The 14,856-nt window shown below is 48.6% G+C and overlaps 1 protein-coding gene across 1 annotated transcript; it reads left to right on the top strand.

Moving 5' to 3' along the window:
* Positions 1-389: 389 nt before the first annotated feature.
* On the top strand, positions 390-14,579 carry LOC134017735 (probable ribonuclease ZC3H12C). Its single transcript, XM_062457694.1, has 6 exons — positions 390-688; positions 5,983-6,787; positions 7,360-7,499; positions 11,060-11,294; positions 11,459-11,565; positions 11,938-14,579. The coding sequence occupies exons 2-6, from the start codon at positions 6,105-6,107 to the stop codon at positions 13,401-13,403; spliced, it is 2,631 nt and encodes an 876-aa protein (XP_062313678.1). The 5' UTR covers positions 390-688; positions 5,983-6,104; the 3' UTR covers positions 13,404-14,579.
* Positions 14,580-14,856: the final 277 nt, after the last annotated feature.

Raw genomic sequence — 14,856 nt, 5'->3', positions numbered from 1 at the left:
GGCTCGAGTCGGCTGGATGTGGTGGGGAGGGGGGGGTGGAGGGGTGGGGGGAGGGGCATGGGCGGGAGGGGTGTGGGGAGATTCTACTTTCTTATCTTAGTTTCCGTTGGTGTGTGTGTCTGCGTGTGAGTGTGTGAGTAAAGCAGAGTGTGTGCGTGTATGTAAAGGGGGGGAGGTTGTGTGTGAAGGGGGGGGAGTGTGTGAATGTGTGTGTGTGTGTTTGAAAAAAGCGCGTGCCATAGGAGAAGGCTTGACGGAGGGAGAGAGAGAGAGTGTGTGGGTGTGTGCGAGTGTCTCATTGTGAGGTCACAGGGCTTTCATTGGTCAGGAGCAGATTGATACCACCGCTCCATCTGCTAACTCTCACATTGTTCAAGCTGCCCCCCAGGGTCCTGCTGCCCACAGACGGGATCATAGACTCAGACACAGGGACCCTCTCTCCCCTCAGCTTCCCTGGGACTTTACCTCTTTCCTCCTCCTCTGCTTGGATGCAGAGTGGGCTGTAGTCTGGGTCTGGAGTTTCCTTAACGTCGACACTGCAAAGCTGGGAGAAGCTCTCGGAAGTGAAACAACGTCCTCGCTGGAATGGCCCGCGGTGTTCTCTCAGGAGTCTACTTCCTGCAGAAGAGAGTGTGTGTTTGGCTGGATTAACTTCTCCCCGCATCACCCCTCACTGTGGAGCCCTGCGGTGAGTTTGTTTGTGGAGAATTCACTTTTATTTAAAGAGCGGTTTGGAAGTTTGGTTTAAAAATGTTTTCAAAGTCAAAGTATTGGAAAATAGAAGTCTTCAGTGTGTGTGTTTCTGTATTTAAAAGGGGCCCTCCCTCTATATCTGTAAATGTAAATGCTTTTTGTTTTATGAGTTGTCAATGACTGTGAATTAGGGAGTCAGGTGGCTGAGCGGTTAGGGAATCGGGCTAGTAATCAGAAGGTTGCCAGTTCGATTCCAGGCTGTGCAAAATGACGTTGTGTCCTTGGTCAAGGCACTTCACCCTACTTGCCTCGGGGGGAATGTCCCTGTACTTACTGTAAGTCGCTCTGGATAAGAGCGTCTGCTAAATGTAAATGAATTAGGTGTCCAATACTGGAATTGCTACAGTCAAATGAACAGCGTAACTTTTGCAAAGTCACATTGTGGAATAGATCCCCTCTTCTGAACCTGATAACATGCAGTTTTATGGCATAAAATGTACAACCTTGATGACTGTAAAACTTGCTGGCTCCTGGTCATGAAACACCGTGCCAGCTGGCAGCCAATGCTAACCACAAACATTTGCATGTAGAGCGGAGTGATAAAAAGATGAAGTGCACTCATTTTGCTCGAGGCCAAAGGAAGCCTTTCAAATGATGAATACTGTGCAAGCTAAAGTGTAACTTCATAAGCATGAACTGAGTTGACAGAAAGAGAGGTTAGAGTTTGAAAACATAACATACGTTTAGTTTTTTCATCCTGGTGTATGACTCAGCATGATCGGATGGTCAGTGGTGGAAAAGCGAACTGAAGACCAGAACTGTTGACTAACAAAGAACAAGAGGAAACATGTGAGAGAATTCAGCTGAGGAGCTCAGCTGCTGTGCATCTGTGTGTGTGTGTGTGTGTGTGTTTGAATAAGTGTGTGTGAGGCAACTGAGGTGTAACTGAGGTACTCAGCTGCTGTGTGTGTGTGCGTGTGTGTGTGTGTGTGTGTGAGGACACATTTACAGACGGGTGTAAGAGGGGTCCATGTCTGCACTGAGGGGTGATAGTTCCTACCCCCCTCCCCTACCCCCACTCACACGCACCCTTACTTAGGTCACATTACTACGGCGATATGTATTTGTGGTCTGTACTGAGCGCGCTCAGTGGAGGATGAGCAGGGACACCAGTTGCAGAGGGTTCCCCTGTGGCTTCAGCAGGCATCTGTTACCCCTGTTTCCTATGCAGCCCCCCATTCCCCCCTGCCTGCCTCCCTCCCTCCCTCGATCCTCCCCTCCCTCCTGTCTCTTTGTCCCCCTCTCTCCAGACTGTAGTGGGGATCTGGAGCTGGCCTCCGTAGGGACCTGGCTCAGGTCTGGCCCCGAGGGAACCAGCAGAGCCCAGGGGAGCCCCCCGCCCCCCCCTCCACTGCCAGGCCAGAGGAGCTAACTCTGGCCCAGTTAGTCCCACCCCTCCCCCATGCCCAGGGGAGCTCACTCTGACCCAGACCCACCCCTGCCCTCCCACCCCTGGGCCCAGACTGCAGCATCTGGTCTCTACCTCATCCTCCACCTCAGTGTCCTGCAATCTCAGACCCAAACCTCATCATTCAGCGTTCTACAGTCTCTGAACCAGACTTCATCTTTCAGTGTTCTACAGTCTCTGAACCAGACCTCATCTTTCAGCGTTCTACAGTCTCTGAAACATACCTCATCTTTCAGTGTTCTACAGTCTCTGAACCAGACCTCATCTTTCAGCGTTCTACAGTCTCTGAAACAGACCTCATCTTTCAATGTTCTACAGTCTCTGAACCAGACCTCATCTTTCAGCGTTCTACAGTCTCTGAAACAGACCTCATCTTTCAGTGTTCTACAGTCTCTGAACCAGACTTCATCTTTCAGTGTTCTACAGTCTCTGAAACAGACCTCATCTTTCAGTGTTCTACAGTCTCTGAACCAGACCTCATCTTTCAGTGTTCTACAGTCTCTGAAACAGACCTCATCTTTCAGTGTTCTACAGTCTCTGAACCAGACCTCATCTTTCAGTGTTCTACAGTCTTTGAAACAGACCTCATCTCTCAGTGTTCTACAGTCTCTGAAACAGACCTCATCTTTCAGTGTTGTACAGTCTCTAAAACAGACCTCATCTTTCAGTGTTCTACAGTCTGTGAAACAGACCTCATCTCTCAGTGTTCTACAGTCTCTGAACCAGACGTCATCCAGCTCCCAGACAAGCAGTGGTTAGACTGGGAAGCTCAGATATCGGTGACAGTCACGGTTTTCCAGGGAGTTTGTGGTTTCCCACGTGTCATTATTATTCTGACCTCAATGTTTGGAGAAGAGGATATCAGACTTGTTAAAGTCATTTGTGGTTTCTCAGTTTCATGGGATGTGAAATGTCCAATGTCATTTAGCAGCTTCTGCCTGTGGTTTTCCTGCTACCATGCATGTTTCATAACAGTATATAAGTGTGCCCATGAAATGGAACATATACTCTTATAGATTTACATTTAGCAGACGCTCTTCTCCAGAGCGACTTAAAGTAAGTACAGGGACATTCCCCCCGAGGCAAGTAGGGTGAAGTGCCTTGCCCAAGGACACAACGTCATTTTTCACGGCCTGGAATCGAACCAGCAACCTTCTGATTACTAGCCCAATTCCCTAACCGCTCAGCCACCTGACTCCCTATAGATGCATAAACAAGACATATATACACAGAATATGTAGTCAGACAGGCAATGGGGCAGTCCACTAGGAAAAGTACAAGCTCTTTATCTAGCAATGGTCGCTGAAGATCTTGAATCTTTTAAAGAGAACATCAGTCTGTATAACAGGTGTTATATTTAATAATGTCACGTAATATATTTAACAATGCCAGATATTTGAGAGCACTCCTGAACTACAGTGGAGGAAACAAATTTGTGCTTGTCTGGTATTTTAGCTGACTGCTAAACAGTGACTCAGGAAGCCCGCTACGCGGAGATGCATCGCTCATTGAGTGTTAGTGGCTGTGTGTGTAAGCGTATATTTGAGTGTGTGTGTGTGTGTGTGTGAGAGAGCGTGTAAAGTGGAGGGTTGTTTGAATAGCTACAGCCTCCGTCTGTGCCTGGAGCCCAGGCCTGTTGAACAATGGCTGGTCAGAGAGCTCCAGATTGTGCTGGCAGCTGCTTTGTGAGGTGACTGCAAGCCAGACACACTTTCACGCACCCCCTACCCCCCCCCCCTCACCTCGCCCCACCCCAATCCCCCCTCGCTCACACGCACACACTCTCGCTCTCTTTCTCTCCTCTTTTGTTGTCGAGTGACTAAATTATTCCGTCTTTCTTCTGGAATTCGTGGACACGCCCTCTGGAGTGGCAGCTTGAGGAGGGGCGCGGGTCATGGGGGCTTCTGTTTTCCGGTCCAGAGGCCCTCTCTCTTGCCACTACGTGCACGCTCCTAGCAGGAAGTAGGGCTGGGCGGTATGGCCTAAAATGTTTATCACGGTATAATTCGTAAGCACTGACGGTAACGGTATATATCATGATATATTAGTTATTCTTAAAATGTCATGACAATCCACACCGCACCGCAGCAGCTAATCTACCGCACTCGAACGGATTTGGATTGGGTAACTCCGGTGTGTCGCATGAGTTGAATTTTCCAAATGTTGCAATGTTTAATTGCCATGCAGACCGACTTCTCAGTAGCCTACGCGTTCAACAGTAGCCTACGTTTATGGGATCGCAAGAAAACTCTGTAAAATATTTGTTGTGAGTTAGCTCGAGCTATAAACAATTATTACATGGCTGAAGAGGACACTTCGTCGCGTCACCGGGGGGGGGGCTGGTCATGTAATGCATGCCGCACTATCTGATCAAAATGACATTGCTCTCTACAGTCAGAGCTCGCGCAAGAAGGTGGAACGTAAGGGAGATACCCTTTCCAAAACTTATAAGGGCGTAATAGTTTGTGAAAGACCCAGAGAAACACAAATATCTGACGAGGCAAAATCCCGGACAGTTTTGGAATCCCTGCCCGACGCATTTTTTAGGTCTCGAAAAGAGGACATGTCCGGTTAAAAGAGGACGTCTGGTCACCCTAGCTGAATGGCTACAATAAACATTTCACGATTCTAACCAACCTGGCATTGGATTTGTCAAATGCATTCTGGTAGATTGTTCATATTCGCGCACATGCATGGCTTTGAGGTAGTGAAAAAGATAGTGTTTCCACCTTTGGATAGCACAATTCGACGACACAAATTACAGAGCCTATAGGCTACTGTTTGTTGGTCGATGTCGGATAACCGGTGAGAACTATCACTTGACTTATATTTTATACCAAACAGAAACACTTAACTTAATACATTTATTAATATATCGTGATATCCATGATATGGCAAAATCCATATCATGGCACAACGCAATACCGGTATTCGCGTTCATACCGGTATACCGCCCACCCCTAGCAGGAAGTCTCCTCACTGCACCTCCACATGTGCACGCTCTTCACCAGAGCTGTGGAATCCCGACTGGACAGAGAGACAACTTCTGTTGACGGTGCGTCTGTTCGGTGGACGAAATCAGTCCACATTCATGCAGTGCCCAGACACACACCAAGTGTCCATGTGGATGAGCAGCCATATGTGGATAATCAGACATTGTGAAGCTCAGATTATGCACCGAGGACAACGCCACACACTAGAAAACAAGCCCTTGTTTAAAGGGTCACTGAGCAATTAGCGCGTAGGCCTGGCTTCAACAGATCTCCTTTGTGTTAGCCAATCAGGTTTTCCTTCTTATACGACAGGCTCCCTCTTAGTGCTGTGTAAATATCGGTTAAATGCAAAGCAGTTGAGAATGAGGCCATGCAGGTAATGGAGACGAGAGACACAATGGAGATGATTTTTGCTCTTTTGGAGAAACCCTCAGGCCTCTTTACTGCAAAGTAGGATTATGTTGAATGCGTTGAGAATGTCAGAGGCGAGGCTAAAAGCTGTTCTGATGACAGATTACTTTATTTATTGATGTTCATACAGTACATGCCCCAAGGGCCCAGTGCTGGTTTTTTTTACAACTACATTGAGTACATACTGTACGTGTAATTTTGGATACTATTACAGAGACAGTGGTTTGGCATTGATTGTATTGCATCTTAAGACATTGCCTGGTGGTCCTTCCACAACAATGAGCAACGCATGTGTGTGTGTGTCTGTGAGTGTGTATGTGTGTGAACCCTCCTACCCCAGTAGACCACATTTGGCCACATGTATTCAGGTAGAGACTTGATTGGCTTATTTGTTTGATGTCGACCCTTCTCTTTCAGGCTTCCGTGCCAGGATTGGTCAGACAGCAGCCTAGCAACAGCGGTGACAGTGGGGTCATCCAGGAATTGCCAGAATCATCGAGGTCACGGAGGAGACAGGACTGGATGTATGAGACGACTTCATGGGCCTGAAGGAACATCTGGAGGATGAAACAGGCCGCATCCTCAGCCTGGGTCTGGATTTGGAATATCTCCACGTGGAAGGCAGCGTGCGGCAGGCAGACCTGAGCTCCACGGCTGGTGCAGACGCAGGGCCCTTGGAGGCAGGGGTGGCCAGGGGAGCCCACGGTATCAGTATCAGCACCAGTACCAGCACCAGTAGTAGTTGCAGCAACTACTCTGAAGAGAGTGCTGCTTCCGACAGTGAAGATGAGCGAGTCCAGATCTCTGCTTCTGAGGTCCAGAAACCTCGTCCTCACCCCTCACCCGCCTCGTCAGCTCAGAACCCCACCCCTGGGGAGTCCACTCACACAACATCCCTCCTCACACACAGCCAGACCAAGGTGGAGTTTGCGCTGAAGCTGGGCTACTCTGAGGATCTGGTGCTGCAGGTGCTGGGAAAGTTGGGCCCAGGTGCGCTCATCAACGACATCCTGGGAGAGCTGGTCAAACTGGGAACCAGGACAGAGATGGAACAGGAAGTGATCACCCATTATGCGTCTTCCTCCTCTTCCTTTTTATCTTCTTCCCACTCGTCCTCCTCGTCGTCTCTGGACTTCTGTCGCCAGGTGTGTGAGTCTCCCCGTCTGGAGGACCAGGACAACCTGAGGCCGGTGGTGGTGGACGGAAGCAACGTGGCCATGAGGTGAGTCTCCTGTCACCTGCCCTTCTCTCTGTGTCTCCCTTCTCCTGTCTCCTCCCCTCCTCTCTGTGTCTCCCTACTCCTGTCTCCTCCCCTCCTCTCTGTGTCTCCCTTCTCCTGTCTCCTCCCCTCCTCTCCTCTCCCCACATTTGCTCTCTTGTTTCCCAGTATTGTAGCATGGTGTAAACGTGTTGGACATTCTGTCAGTTCACCAAGCCCCTCTCCTCCCTGTTCTGTCCCCTAACCAGGTATCACTGCTCAGTTGAGGGTGGGCATTCGGGGAACCCTGGTTGGAATCCCTTGTGTGCCTGCATATGTAGACCATGTCATCCTGCTGTTCAAACTGTGGTTGTCTCTGATGCTGTGTGGGATCTGACCACCAAGCTCAATCTCAGAGCCTCTTCTCCTCCCCTCCTCCCCATCTCCCCTCCTCCCCATCTCCCCTCCTCCTCTCCTCCCCTCCCCTCCTCCCCTCCCAAGCTCAATCTCAGAGCCATCCTGAAGCTGCTGTAGACATGACTGAGAACGTTAGGCACGTCCTGACACTACTGATCACGTCCTGTTGTGCTTCGCAGTCACGGGAATAAGGAAGTGTTCTCCTGCCACGGCATACAGCTGGCAGTTGATTGGTTCCTGGAGCGTGGCCACAGAGACGTCACGGTGTTTGTGCCCGCCTGGCGGAAAGAACAGTCGAGACCCGACGCACTCATCACAGGTACCAGCAGCACGCACACACACACGCATGTAGACACACCCATGAACGTGCACGCACACAGGGGCGGACTTACCCATTAGGCAAAGTAGGCAACCGCCAGGGCCCCCCCAGGTGCCAGGGGCCCCCAGGTGCCAGGGGCCCCCCAGGTGCCAGGGGCCCCCAGGTGCCAGGGGCCCCCCAGGTGCCAGGGGCCCCCAGGTGCCAGGGGCCCCCCAGGTGCCAGGGGCCCCCCAGGTGCCAGGGGCCCCCCAGTTGCCAGGGGCCCCCAGGTGCCAGGGGCCCCCCAGGTGCCAGGGGCCCCCCAGGTGCCAGGGGCCCCCCAGGTGCCAGGGGCCCCCAGCTGACAAGGGGCCCCTTGAAAGACTCCATCAAAAATACTATATGATCAATAATAACTATAATAATAATACAAATCGATTAAAAGTCATAACTTTCCCCAAAAGAATCAACAAAGATACCAACAGAGCGTTTATTCTATTTGTGTCAACGCAGGCTTCCCCTCCCACCCGATACTACTGTGGACTATTCAATCGATTGCAGCCAGCTACTGCGCAGCAAAGCACGTCATATCAGTTGGTTTAATATGAGACAGTAGAAGAGTGAAGTGAATGAAAAAATCAATTTGCTAAATGAAACGCAACTCCCCGAACGGAGCACAAAAGATAAAGACAAAAGAGGAGAGTAAACAAGTAGTTGCCAAACTGAAACTGCAGAAGGAAACGTCATTTTCTCTCCACTGGTATCCAATGATGCGGCAGCTAGCACAAGTGCTGCTCAGTGAAGTTTGGCTAGCAACAGCAGCTAGGCTAGCTTGCTCGTAGCACAATTTACCGGGGTCAGCTTCTCCACGCAGGGCTCTAGACTGAGACCAAATTTGGCATTGTTACTAATGATCGCTTCCAGCAAACTTTTTTTGAATTTCCCCCTAAATAAAAGTCAAGCTTATCTACGTTTTTGGGGGCATATTTTCAGTTAGCAGATGGTACTGTTTGAATTGCTATTCCATCTGAAATACTGCCGGTGATCAATGTTACAATAGCTTGTTTCAAAGGGGGTTCTTAATGAATTAATGCAATATGAGTAGGCTAAATGCTTGAAAATATCACTGAATATCACTGATCATTGAAAAACTTAAGGTGACAGAGTCATAGAGGTTAGGACCGTTTTACAGCGGATTGCCCAATATCTTCGTTTGATCCAACTTTTCAACTGAGGCTGCTATAGTTTATCAATATTCCCTCTTGCAGGGGAAATGAAAAGACAACCGTTTCATTCTACACTTCACTTTTTGTATTTTGAATTATAAATGAGCAACAACAAATGTATGCTTTTAAATCTATGCAATCTTCATAAATAGTAGGCTAAGTACGCATTTTTATATAAAATATACATAAATATCAGCTGTAAAAATTACAGTTAATAAACGGACTCATCAGCAACCGACGCTAGCAAGCACACCCTACAATTTCCCCTGAAATTGTACCCTCTCTAGTTATTATTATTATATTAATAATTATTATATGGATTGAAAAGAGTGAGAATAGGAGTTAAGGGGGCCCCATGCCTGTCTTCGCCTGGGGCCCCAAATCACTAAATCCGCCACTGCACGCACACACACACTCATACACACACAAGCAGACACACACACACATGAACGTGTAGCCGATGTGTATCGGTGAAACTCACTCCTCAGGTATGTAACAGGCCACCCGCATCAACGAATAGCTAGCTTTTCGTTGGCGTAGTTGGTAGTGGTGGCGCTTGGGAAGACAGAGGTGGTAAGTTCGAACCCAGTGCGGGACGATTTGCCCGATACCTCTGACGGAGCTTGCAAGACCACGTCTGTTACAAACGCACACACACGCAGACACACATGCAAGCAGACACACACCCATGAACGCCCACGTAAGCAACACACAAACAAGCACACTTGCAGGCACACACACACAGTGAAGGAGTTTCTCTACCGAGATGACACATGTGTATTCAGGTGCTTACTCAGGCTTTTTCCTCTTTAATCACAGCAAAGGCCAACCACTGCCTCGGGTACAGACTTCACCACCCCTCAGATGGGTTAAGTTCAGCCATGTTTTGACTAGTTCTTCTAGGAAAAAGGCCAATCTCATGTTATTTGAATGGCCAACACCGGAGGTCTTTTTAATGTTTGATGTTTAATGATCATCTAAATCTGATCCAGTTCCAGAGACTAACAGCAGGGCTGTCAACTCTCACGGTTTCGCCGTGTGTCACGCATTTCAACCATTTCACACGCTCTCACGCCACACCTTGTATATCTCACGCTGAAAAGGCAACGCCAACCATGTAGCCCTGCTAACGTTGTAAACGGTAACGGACGAGGCAACATAGACGCGCTAAAAGCCCTGAAAACTCAGCTGTGGGGGCGGAAAGCTCGGGCGAGCAACTTTTCCAAGGTTTTTGGAAAAGTTGGCAGCCCTGTAACAGACACAATGACCCCAAAACACAGAGTGTAGATCTGGTGAATTAGAAATCTTGTTCACATAAGGTTAGTATAACATGCAAATTTAAAGCAAATATGTGAAACTTTTTTTCCCGATGCAATCTAATTAGCAGTGGCTACACAAGGAATCATGGAATGAAAAGGGGATTAAAGCTCACATTGGCCCTATAAAGAAACACATTGAACTGCTCTTCAAGAACAAACGTATGATGAAAGTAATGGTATGATGATAAGCATGTATGCTTTTTCATCAGTGTAGGTCACGTATAGCTTTCCAAACAAAACCAACAAAGAGTTTGAAAGTTGACTTTTTTATACACTGCTTGTTTAATGTGTTTCTGTATTTTTCTCTCTCTCCCTCCTTCTCTCCCTCTCTCTGTTGTAAAGGAAGAATTCTAGTGGCACTGTGTAGATCTGAGTAGTCAAGAGATGTGGTTTTAACACAATTTATTTAGATTATACAATTACGTAATATTAAACAAAGCTTTGCTGATCAGTCATAACGAAGGAGGTGCTAGCCACAGTTCGTTTGCCAGAGTGATGAAGAACAACCCTAAAACCCTGCCTTATATAAACTTTAGATCAAATGGTTCCTCTGAACTCTGTGATTGGTCAGCACTGCTCAGTGACAGTTTGACTCCATACCAAGTGTCCCACAGTTCTTTGATGTGGCATCTCTCCCCAAAACAGTAGATAGTAAGGCCACAGGAGTTCACCAGTCAAATGGTCAACTGTCCTTTGTGTGGACATCTTCAAACAAGTATTTAATTAACCCCACCCATGCTACAGGAAGGGTCAGAGCAGCTTGATCAGTTAAACTGCTCCCTCAGATCACAATAACAATACAGTTGAATCCACATTGTCTCCAGACCAGCTGTCTCATCCTCCCCAGGTGTCATAAACTGCAAATGGCATCTCTACCAAATGGAGTTTATTCTTCTTAACCAACTTTAGACTTCCATTAAAACACATTCCTCATATATGAAACACACACATTATAACTGTATTCCAAATTTCCACGACACTTTCTGCCCCACCACCCTTCTACTTCACTGTCAATCTCGCTCCATGTCTGCACCAGACCAGGAGATTCTTCGCCGCCTGGAGAAGGAGAAGATCCTGGTGTTCACGCCTTCCCGCCGCGTCCAGGGCCGCAGGGTGGTTTGCTACGACGACCGCTTCATCGTCAAGCTGGCCCACGAGTCGGACGGCATCATCGTCTCCAACGACAACTACCGCGACCTGGCCAATGAGAAGCCAGAGTGGAAGAAGTTCGTCGACGAGCGACTCCTCATGTACTCATTTGTGAACGACAAGTAAGGAAGCCCTGCCCACTTTGTCAGAGACGGGTCATTGAGTTCCGGCTGATTCCACATCAACAATGCAACTGTTGTTGTTGTCATGGTTATCCTTGCTGTCTGCTGCCAGGTCTCGTTGAGTTGTGTTGTTTCAGAACAAAGCTCACACTTCCTGTGTACAGGTTCATGCCCCCTGATGACCCTTTGGGTCGCCATGGCCCCAGTCTGGAGAACTTCCTGCAGAAAAGACCTGTCATCCCCGAGAACAGGAAGCAGCCCTGTCCCTACGGTAACCACTTCTTCCTCCCTCCCTCTTTCATTTCATTAATTTCTTTATGTCTGGCAGTTGGTTCTGCAAATAGACCAGCATAAAAACAGTTCTGGCATACATAATGAAACATAATGAAAAAAACATACAAAACAATAAACTTTCTTATGTCATCCCATTAAAAATGCATTGTAATAATGTATCGGTTCAGCAAACACTTTTATCCAAAGTGTCGCTTTGGATAAACCTGTCAGTCACTGGGTGGTTTCTCTTGTTCTGAAGCCAAATGCTATACCCCTAAGCTATATTCATCCCATTTATAAAAGCAATGTAATGTAAGATTATGAGTTTGGGTAGCTTCATGACTGGCTGTTGTTATTGTTCACTCCTCAGGTAAGAAGTGCACCTACGGGCACAAGTGTAAGTTCTATCACCCTGAGAGGGGCTCCCTACCACAGCGCTCCGTGGCCGACGAGCTTCGGGCAAGTGCCAAGGCCTCCTCTTCCTCCTCCTCTTCCTCCTCCTCTTCCTTCTTCACCTCCTCCTCCTCCTTCTCTTTCTACTCTCCCTCCTCTTCCAAGACTCTGGGTGACTCCATCACAGGAAAGAGCCAAGCAAGCTCCAGGATAGACTCGTTGTCCGAGTCCCGGGGCGGGCACCCTAAGAGGCGCTCAGACTCCTACAACGACCTCCTGGATGAGCAGCTGGAGGTACGGACCAGGATAGAAGCTCGTAGGGGCAGCAGTGGCAGCTTCCTCCCTCCAGCTGCGACACCCTCGGGCCAGCGGGACCGGAGAGACCGGCCTGAGGGAGGAGGTGCCTCCAGGGGCCATGCAGCGGTGGGCCTGGGTCCAGGGGAGTCTTACCCCAGGTGTGAATCCCCAGAGCTGGGCTACCCCTCCTTGATGAGGGCCTACTCAAGCCTGAGCCTGGTGGTGCCTCAGAGCCCAGAAAGGTTCTTCCCTGCAGAGCTGGGGCCCGGCTCCTTGCCCTCGGATTGTAGCAGTGAGGGCAGCGTGAGCTCGGACTCCTTCTCCCCTGATCCAGTGCTGGAGGAGGGCCTCAGATATCCCCAACACCACCACCATCACCACCATCACCCCTGCCCCGGACGATACCCCCAACCGCCCTCTCACGCCCCTACCGGCATGTCCCAGCACCCACACCACAGCTACCCTCTTTCCCAGGGCCTGGGGAGGATGCATGGATACACCCTGGAGGATCCTCCCTCCTCCCTCCTCCACTTCAACGCTCCCCTGGCCTACCTGCCGTCCCACCTGCAGGCCCGCTCGGGCTACCCAGGGGATTATCCCCACCCCCCACCCCAGACCTCCAGCCCCCACGCCCGCTCACAGGGATCCCCTCTGGGGCGCACGCTGCTGGGCACAGCCTGGCAGGATGATGGGCTGTTGGAACCTCGGCTGTACGAGCACTCCCCCCACCGCCCCAGGAGGGGCTGCTCTGGGCAGGAGTCGCGTCTGGCCAGCTGGGACCCCCACTATCAGCTGCCCTCCCAACACTGCTACGAACCCTTCTCCTTTCACAGCCTGCCAGAGGGACACCCACAGCCCTGGTACTCCCCTTGGGCCAGGGGAACGCACTCCCCCCGTGGGCCTCCAACCTCCCTGCCCCCTGCCCCCCCAGCCCTCCCCACCCACTCCTCCATGATGGCCACCCAGCTCAAGGAATCCCCAGACCAGAGCCGTTACATCGAGCTGCGGGAGAAAGTGTTCACCAACTTGTGTAACATCTTTCCTCCGGAGCAGGTGAGGGTGGTGATGGGGAGGAACCCCCATGTGATCGATGCCCAGCAACTGGCGGCGGCCATCTTGGTGGAGAAGACCCAGAATGGGTCTTGATGCTGGCGGCAGCCATCTTGGTGGATGACTCGGGCTTCTCTACCCCCAACACTTGAGAAGCGGATCTGCTTGTGTGTAGCAGAAGCATTCTCACTTTTTCTGACTGTAGAAAAACATGCATCAGGAGCACTGATGTTAGCTTAGCTTCCAAATAATATGCTTCATCAAAGCGGTGTGTCTGTTACTTGATACTGTGTAAAGGAAAATCCTAGCTACCTTATTTTTCTATGTTGTTGATTTTTTTGTAACTGTTCAGAGTACCTTCAGCACTTCTTTCTCCATGGGCGGAAATGTTTTGGTGTAACAATGGGGAAATGTCTACGTGGTTTAAGTGTGTGCAGAAAATGTATTTTATTGTGTTCTTTGTTGACTTATTGTTGTTGGGATCCATTGCTTTAATTTATTTATATTTTACAGATGTTTTAAGTAAGTATTTCATTATTCTTAAGTTATTTTAATAGCTAGCATTCTGTTCTGGCACTTTTTGTTGCTTTCTTATCAACATTTTAGTTTTGGCAATCATACTTCCGGGGAAGGATGATTAGTTTAATAGGTTTTGAAACGTTTCCTGAAAATATATAATTTGTCATGTACCAATCTGGCCAAGGTATGAACCGGTTTCAGTTTCAGCCCTTCATCATTAGATTTCTCTTACCAGGTGTTGTGTTGACTAAGGTGGTAATGTATTTTATGAATCCCCTTTAGAGAAGTGAAACCGAATTAAACTACAAAAAAAGCCCTTCAATGTTTTAGGAAAAAACCCTTCAGATCTATTTACTGAGTTGACTTCCCCTCCTGGTCTAGCACCCTGCCCCCTTCAGAATATGGGGGATTTCTACATAGAGTTTTACTTTTATTTATGAATTTTTTGTCCTCAAACCATCCTGGCCATTGAAATCACATCAGGATGGTTTTGGGAGATGTGCAAATTTGTTAATTTAACATTGTTAATTATGTCACGTATGTAAATGTTTGTGTCTGTGGCTTGAGTACCATTGCAGAAAAAGAGTCTTGCCATCTAGTCAGGTGTAACTTCAATGACAGACAAGATCTGTCAGTTCCTGGAAGGACTTGCTGGTTTGGAACACGTTCAAAGTTAAAACCTTCTCACGGCAAGCAAACAGTAAATTAAACTGCAAATTATACTTGCGTGTAGACACTGGCACACATACAAAAGGGATTATTTTGTCCTTACAGAACAGAGCTGTTGTCAGAGTGGCCAGCTCAGCACTCCAGAAAACACCTCTCCTATCGTTGATACAAATTGTATTCTTACTTATCCAGATAATTGTTTTATAAGAAAATATTTATACAAGAAAGTATTTGAATATATCTTCCATGTTCTGTATAAGGATACAGGACGTCATTTGAGTTGGAGGAGAAAAAAAGAGCATCAAATGCTATTTCTTCCAATAGCAGGGTTGTCTGACAGTTTACGAGGAGGTGCCAGTAG

The sequence above is a fragment of the Osmerus eperlanus genome, chromosome 3 (assembly GCF_963692335.1).
Source record: "Osmerus eperlanus chromosome 3, fOsmEpe2.1, whole genome shotgun sequence".
Taxonomy (NCBI): domain Eukaryota; kingdom Metazoa; phylum Chordata; class Actinopteri; order Osmeriformes; family Osmeridae; genus Osmerus; species Osmerus eperlanus.
This window is presented reverse-complemented; position numbering and strand designations above follow the sequence as displayed.